General features: G+C 45.5%; 1 protein-coding gene across 1 annotated transcript; it reads right to left on the reverse strand.

The window, feature by feature from the left end:
• Positions 1–2,931: 2,931 nt before the first annotated feature.
• LOC112891578 (probable WRKY transcription factor 31) lies at positions 2,932–7,752 on the reverse strand. Its single transcript, XM_025958475.1, has 6 exons — positions 7,413–7,752; positions 7,193–7,273; positions 6,899–7,090; positions 5,513–5,815; positions 4,972–5,085; positions 2,932–3,859 (listed from the first exon to the last, which is right to left on the reverse strand). The coding sequence occupies exons 1-6, from the start codon at positions 7,677–7,679 to the stop codon at positions 3,101–3,103; spliced, it is 1,716 nt and encodes a 571-aa protein (XP_025814260.1). The 5' UTR covers positions 7,680–7,752; the 3' UTR covers positions 2,932–3,100.
• Between the last annotated feature and the right edge of the window lie 333 nt (positions 7,753–8,085).

Below are 8,085 nucleotides of genomic sequence, written 5' to 3' on the forward strand. Positions count from 1 at the left end.
TACCTAACAAATTACTCAGCTCCCAAGTTAAAATAAGAGAGGGGAGAAGTATGATCATTAGGGATATAGCTTATTTCAAGCTTCCATGGAAGTTAATAGAGGAGATATCCTCCAGGATAGTAAATGCGAATAAAAATCATGCATGTTGTTAGACACTTTGTAGATATTCAAATCCAAAACCAATAAATGTTGTTTAACATTCAAAAGCCCAGTATTTGTGCACATAAATCAGGCACTGGGTCAATGGAACACTCTAACTCCATCGTGGGAGATGAGATAGAGTTCTAGAGGGTGGATATTTTCACAAGCTATATTGGTTCCATTGAATCAATAATATAAATACTACAAATTGTTGACATATACTCATCAAAATTGTCATACACCTTCAGCTGGATCCAGACCAAACGTCCTAGGCAGAGTGTCCAGACACTCAAATCGGTCAAATCAAAGGTGACAATTAGGGGGAAGTGTTCTCGTTCAATGGTGAGAAGTATTCATGATAGAAATATCTACTCATATTGCATTCTTTATAAAAGCAAGGAGAACTTGTAGTACATGGTTTCACACAGAGAGTGAGCAACATACCTGCATGGTTGTGTGAAAATTATGTTCCCATATTCAATCGTTGGCAGATCAAATTATGTTGATAGATTCAGATATACGATGGATTTTGTTTTCTAAATCGAAGTTGAAGTCGCAACATATATTGTGTATAACTCAAGTTATAGGGACTTGAAAATATTGAGTTGATGTGGTACAACTAACCAAGTAAGTATGTTCCATACATGGATTACTCCAATTAATATGATTGCGCATGTGTGTCTATAAAGAAATTTCAAAATGAATTTTATCATCTCAACACACAAACAAGCAAGCAATCATTTTAAGATGGATTTTGAGATGAAATTTGGGTAAAACCAAACTATACTTAAGTCTACAACTTAAGTAGGAACATCAGTTTACCAATATAGAATTGATATTGTACAACAATATTCAAATAATATTGGAAAGTTATATCCATCAACACTTGTAGTAAGTCAATCTCTAAAGATGGATAATTTTCCATAAGGACTGTGGGATGACATCCTTAGTGCCATCAAAGCGCTTATGTATCCTACAAATTGCAACAGGCCTAATAGTGCATTTGTAGATATTTTGCTATAGCTCAAGATAGCGTAACTCAATAACACCCAATAGGTGGGAGTCAAAGAGGATATCCACGGATATCAAATGGTACCAAAAGGTTTTGATCTATTATGAATAAATCATGATGTGACAAGTGGGATACCAAGGCACTGGCTAACTAATCCTCATATTGCCGCACTATTAACTGATGCTATCGTAGTAAAATTTTCATTGGAGTTAGAAAATAAATTGTAATGGTAACTTCACCTATCATTCCGAAGCATTACTTAAATATGCATAACTTCATTGAATGATTAATTGTGATTCTTTCGAGTCAATTATATTATCTATAAGCGTAATACGACTTATATTGCTTAGATGATAAAAGGTTATACGAAAGCAGTATTACTAAACATATTGCTAAACATCTTGCAAAATTATATGATAAGATAATTTTGTGAGATTCACTCATAAAGTTATTACAAACTACTACATTCTAGAAATATAATTCTAAAATTGATATCGGTATACAAGTACTTTGATTTTTGCAAAGTTAAGGGGGAGACTCTCCTTAAGTTATAACCTATTCAAACATCATATTTTACTCATTTTCCCTATATGAGTTTTTCCTTGGAACGGTTTCTCATGAAGATTTCAATGAGGCAATATCAATACAAGAATATATATCATATCTCCTATTTTCTCCATCGGGGTTTTAAAGTGATATTCAAGACATATTGGTTGTCATATCTTCTATTTTCCCTAAATGGATTTTTAAGAAGGTATCAAAGACATATTATTCCTCCTCATATTTTCCCAATGAATTTTGGGGAGGTTATTTGTATATGATCCACAGATCATATTATTGATCTCCAAACTTACTTATAATTTTCTCCTTTTAAGATTTTCTCATATGAGTTTGCGATGAGACAATAACCTATATAAGCTATATCATTTTCTTCTATTTTTCCACTAGGTTCTAAAGGAGTTTTAATGGCATATAAATATACAATTTGGTTTCTTCTTAGATTTTTCCATAGGATTTTTGGAGGAATATCTCCCATACAATAATGAAGGATGATTGAACAAAAATTACATGAAGCATACAAGGAGCTAATTGATCAAAGAGGAGTGTTAGAAATGAATTTATCAGTGATCAATTAGTTTGCACCTCTTTATAGAAAGACATCTCTCGGTAGATAGACAGGACCTTTCATGAAAAGATACGAACCTTTTTCGCGAAGAGGCCTGAACCTCGAAGGGACATGTCCTTTAGACACACCCTTTCATCATGTATAAATATATAATCACGCTATTCATTTAATAAATTATTTGTTCATTTTATTCTAGTCTCTACTTTCTAATTTTAATAAATATTACCCGCGTGCAAAGACGAGTAAACACTTCGGTGCCGTCACGCCGGAGGAGCTGACCGTCTTAGCCGCCGCCACCGTCAATATGTCGCCGGCGTCGACGAACGTCCCGATCGTGTTCCGACTCGAAGTCGGCGCTGCCCCAGCCATCGTTGCATAGCCCTGGTCTCTGGAGCACTCAACGGCCGACACCAGGCGGGTCCGGCCGCATCGACGACCGTCCTCGCTCGAGGGCGCATGACCGGTCGTTTCGTTGTTTAGTCGGTCATCGCCCTCCACCTCCATGCACCGTAAACTACAGACTTGGGCCGGTCCAGTCCATTTCGTATAGTTCGTTCCAACGACCAACAAATCTGACCATTTCTTTTTCATGTTCTTCTCTGCACACTTCTTTTCCCTCGAAGACACAACTGTATAGTACGCGCGTAGTTTTCATCTAAAAGTACTGTATATTTCAAATTTTCATCTGTACATAGTACAACAAGTATCGTATGCATCTCATGTGTGTGTATAAATACACTCAATCATACAAATACACTAGTGCAGCTCGATGATCTCTGTCAGTCAGACTCCCTGCCTGCACTCTCGTGAATTTAGTTTCCTCAAGTCGTCGACGTGGTGCAGGACTGCGTCGCGAACCGAGGCGACCCAGACGCCGCATGCGCTCCGGCCGCCGTCGTCGTCGGAGCTGCTGGGGCGGTGGCGCCGGCACCGCCGCTGGCCTCCTCGGCGATGCCGATATTGCTTCCACGGGGAGTAGCAAGCTGGGCCTGCTGCGCTCCTCCTCCTGCCATGACCGACGAGATGGCCGCCGCCAGCGCCGTGGTGAAGTTGGGGTCGGCCGCGATCGCCGCGGTCACGGTCTCCATCACTGACTGCTGCGGCTGCCGGGCGACCAGCCCGGCCGGCATCGCCGCCGCCGCCGCGGGCGCCCGCTGCGGCAGGAACATCGCCAGCGGCGAGGGCACCGCGAACGGCATCGCGGGGCCCGCCGCCGCGGGGTGGACCATCCCAACCGGCGGGCGCTGCAGGCCGTGAGCCAGCAGGCCGCCGCTCCCGGGGGCGCCGCCGCCGGGCGCCTGGGTGAGGTCGAGGGTGATGGTGGGGAACGGCGCGGAGGCCGAGAGTGTGGCCATGGTGGACGCGTAGGGGATGCTGGCGTGGTGGTGGAACAGCGCCGCGGGGTGGTGGCTCAGGAGCGCCGCCGCGCCGTCGCGGCTGGTGGCCGGGCCGGAGAGCAGCATGGCCGCCGCCGCGGACGTCGTGTTCGCCATGGTGGTCGCTGCCGGCGGCAGCGGGTGGTTGTGGTGGCCCTCGTACGTCGTCACCAGGATGCTCTTGTCCTCGGCGCACCGTTGCACCTGCAGGCACATGCACGTACAAATCAAACATGGCTCATGGATGCCACCAGCTGCTGCTGCTGCTGCAGTTATTAGCTTTGATGCATGCTGCCCTTCACGTAAGCAGCATACATGCAAGCATGTCTTTGGGTTTAGAATATCGCAGCGACTGTTTGGTGAGCTATCAGCGTCTCTGCACTGAAAACATCACAAACGTGTTGGCTTGCAACTAGCTAGGAGATGGTCCTATCATGGGCCATTTTATACAGTTCGTAGACGTGTGTGTGTGTGTATGGCCTGCCTTGGTATGCAGCTAGATGTTGATGGGGGAAGATAAATGGTAATAAAATATGCTTCATGATATGTGCAGTAGGCATGTATGTTCACATTAGCATGAAAGTGCTTCATGATATCTGTGCATCAGTGCATGTGTCATCTACCGAATATAGAAGCTATCTGTTAGTCAACTGTATGCAGGCCTGAAGTGTGATCTTGTTTAGTCAATTCACATGTCAAGTTTCAAAAGGATTAAAAGGCGCACTTTGTCAGAGATTAGGTGATCGTGCCTATGCAAGATAGAGGACTATATATATTCGTCACATTTGTTTTTAAGGCACACAACAAATAATGGATTCTTCTTTTCTACCTAGTTTTCTACTAGTTTATACTTTGATCTTTCCCTTGCACATGTCCGTGTGGAGTGTGACGAAACAATACGAGGACAAAAACTCGATCTAGCTACTACATTTTTAAGTACAATTTAGTTTACTTGTTAGTAACAAATGTTTACTGTGGGGTTTAATTTCTGCTTCAATGTTTATCTAAACATTGAGATAGCCTTCCTGCTAGTCAAGGCAAAAAAAAAAAAACATTGAATACCAAACTGCTAATGTTGGCACCAGAGGTCCAGAGCCCTAGAGGAACATGCATGATAGCTATATGTGTGATGCTTCTAATAAAGCTAGAGGTTGAAGAACACAATCACACAATGGGTAATTATTCAGGCAAATGTTAAAGTTCTGCCTCGGCACAGTCAACAAATGACCTCCTAAAGTCTATGGAAATGATGTAACGGAGGTAAATTTTCAACAGGAGATGGCGACTATGATATAGGCCGTGCATGTATTATATACCTGCTTCCTGACGGGGCATGCCACAGCCATTGTGCACCGGTAGTATGCTCTCGGGCATGGGTTACCCTTGGCCATCTTCTGCCCGTACTTCCTCCATTGACACCCATCGCTAATCTACAGTTAGAAAGAAATGCCAGAAGACAATGTTAATTATATTCGAGATAGAGCACGTACATGTCAGTACCAAATCGATATGAACTTTTATGCAGGTTGGATAAAATGACTATGATGAGGAGGAGGTGTGAGATTTGAATATCTCTTCTTGAAAGTATCCAACATGTAAGAAGATTTGAGAAAAAATAAAAAAAAAACAAGCTTCATAATTGCAGTATGCATATGTGCAACCTAATTGTTGAAAAAAAAAGCTTTAAATGTTCAGACGATAGCTGAAAGAAATGTAGCTAAAACTTTTCAGGCTTCCTCGCTCTACGAAGGTACGTGGTTGTTACACCGTACTGCAGGTATACCGTGTTCTCTAGCACTTGTCTTTGTCTAATAATGAATTGAGCAAGTCAACTTATATTAGAAGGAATTACTATACCATTGGTGCCTCAGATCGCGCGCGCACAGACACCCTCGCCTTCCGGCCCGGCAGCTCCGCCGACGAGGCCTGCTCGCCGTTCTCCCTCGGCGGCGCCGTCCCATCCTGCGACATCTTCCTCTTGCCGTCGGAGTTGTTGATCCCACCATTATTGCTCAGCGAAGGTGACGCCTCGCCGGCTCCGTCGCTGGCCTCATCCTCCGCTCCGGCGTCGGGCCGCGTCTGCGCCGTGGAGGAAGCACGCGCCTCCAGCAGCTGCCGGGTCGCCGACGAGTTGGGCGCGCCCATGGTGTTCAGGTGGGTCTGCATCGAGATTTGGTGGCGATCGACACGTACGTGTGCCGTTCCTTTAGTCAAACAGGAAAGCGAAGGAAGCAATTGAAAGTGTTCATGCATGAGATGAGAACATGCTAACTACTCCTGCTACAGCGATCAAGATGTAATAGCTGTGTGTTCATAGTAAGTGTGTCACTGTAAGAAAGCAAAAGGACAATATTACAAGTGGAGATAGATTCTTCCAATCTCTTTATAAACTACAACCTTTGTGTAATTCACCTATGGAGGTGTTTGCAAATCAAATCATCTCGAGGCGACGAAAATGCGAATTAAGTCATCAGTTTGGAAGAAATTTCTTTGGGAAGATCACTGCGAAAGTTTCCGAAGAAATAATGTAGTGATCTAGTTAGCGCCATCCTCTGGCCCCATGCTCTATGGTTTCTAGCTACTACATTAGTATTTGATTTAGATTACATTATCTGCCGTGTTTTTTATATGATTAGTCAATCAAGTAAGTAAATCGAGGCATTCATAAGCTCATGTGGCAGGATTTGATGAGGATCTTACATGAACGTGCGTGCATGCACGCAAATTTAGCTATGACCTGTACATTATTGCGCGAATCTTGATCGTGAAGAATCTTTCCGCGCGGCCAGCATATATATTTCTCTAGCATAGACCTAACTGTTGAACGGGAAATTGATCTAAAAATTGTGCAATTATCGATAAGGTTGTAATAATTCCACAGGTTCAAACTTCAAACGACCAGGTGATCCCTTCTTAGATTTGATTCTCAAATAAGAATGAATTAAAGAAACTGCGAAATAATTGATCGAAAGAGGGAAACAAGTCTAGCTAGCCAGATGTAGAAGAGTGAAAGCCTGATTAAAACCCAAGAATTTCACAGAAAACAACATTTCTGTTGCGATATGTAACTTGCGTTAAAATCCTCAAGTATAACTTCCAAAAAAAAACTTTCGAAATAAAGGGGAGGAAAAACTAAGAAAGGAGATTGAAAAAAATTTGATATCGTACTCCAGAAGATGGGAGATCATGATAAGATGCAAGCTAGGCCTACAGTGTCTAACAATCGGAGGAAGTGTCACTTACATGAGGCAGCAGTGATGATCGGTTGTTCATGAGATCAGGATGCTGATGCTGATGCGGGTGGTGCTGCGTGACCTGGAGAAGCTGCTGGTACAGCGTGCCATAGTTCCGGGTGAGCTCCTCTAGGATGCCCCGCAGCTGCCGGTTCTCGTCCACCACCCGCCTGAGCTCCGTTTCCACCGCTGACGCCTCCATCTACGCATGGTATAGCAGCAGGAATGCAAGATCCAGTAATCAAGCAACAGCCAGAGAGGAAAAGAAAATCATCTTCATAGAGACCAATGAAAATGAACCAACTTTGTGATTCTTCGCCGCCGTCACTTCCTCCCCGGCGCTCGCCGCGGCGGCGGTGCCCGTGGTCAGCAGGTCTAGCCCGATCTGCGCAGCAACCCGAGCAATTTCACACGGTCGGCGAAACGGCAATCAACAGGCCGGCCGGGCATAATTTTTCAGCAATCAGCACACAAGCCACGCCATGTATGGAAGCTGATGGTCGAGATCGAGAGAGGTGACTCACGTTGACGTCGTCCCGGCCACCTCCGGGCGGCACCCTGCGCCCGCCGCCGTCGTCCTGCTGCCGCCGGGCACCGGAGTCCCGCGAGAAGAAGTCCACCTCCCTGATCTCGCCCCGGCGGCCGGCGGCCTCCTCGTCGTGCCGCGGACCAAACAAGGCGGCGGCTCCGCGATGATGCAGCGAGAGAGCGCCGTGCGCCATGGTGGCGTCGTCTTCCCCTCCTTCCTCGTGGACGCTGTCGTGGCGGTGGCGCTCCGGCTTCGTCTCCATGGAAAGGGCGGAGAAGGATTGGGCTTTATGGTTACTTGTGTCAATTAGGGTCAAGGATACACACAAAAGAAGCCAAAGCTGATGGACTTGGACTTTGGACTGCACAAATAAAGCATTAAATAGAAACGAAAAAAACACATGGGAGGTGGGTGTGGACCAATGGGAAGGCGGGAAGGGCCGCATGGGGAGGGTGGGCCAGCAGCGTCAGGCGCCGCTTTGCATGACGTGGGGGAAAGGCAGGGATCGGAGGGGCAGATCCGTAACTGCGCGCGCGCGTCCACGTGAGAGGGGAGGGTCATTAGGAAAGGCATCGAGGTCAAGGAAGTCAATTTGGGTTGGAGGACCAAGTGGCGCCGGAGGACGACACGACGACGACTAATGATCTCTCGTCTCCCAGTTTTGGCGC

This window comes from Panicum hallii, chromosome 5, assembly GCF_002211085.1.
Source record: "Panicum hallii strain FIL2 chromosome 5, PHallii_v3.1, whole genome shotgun sequence".
Taxonomy (NCBI): domain Eukaryota; kingdom Viridiplantae; phylum Streptophyta; class Magnoliopsida; order Poales; family Poaceae; genus Panicum; species Panicum hallii.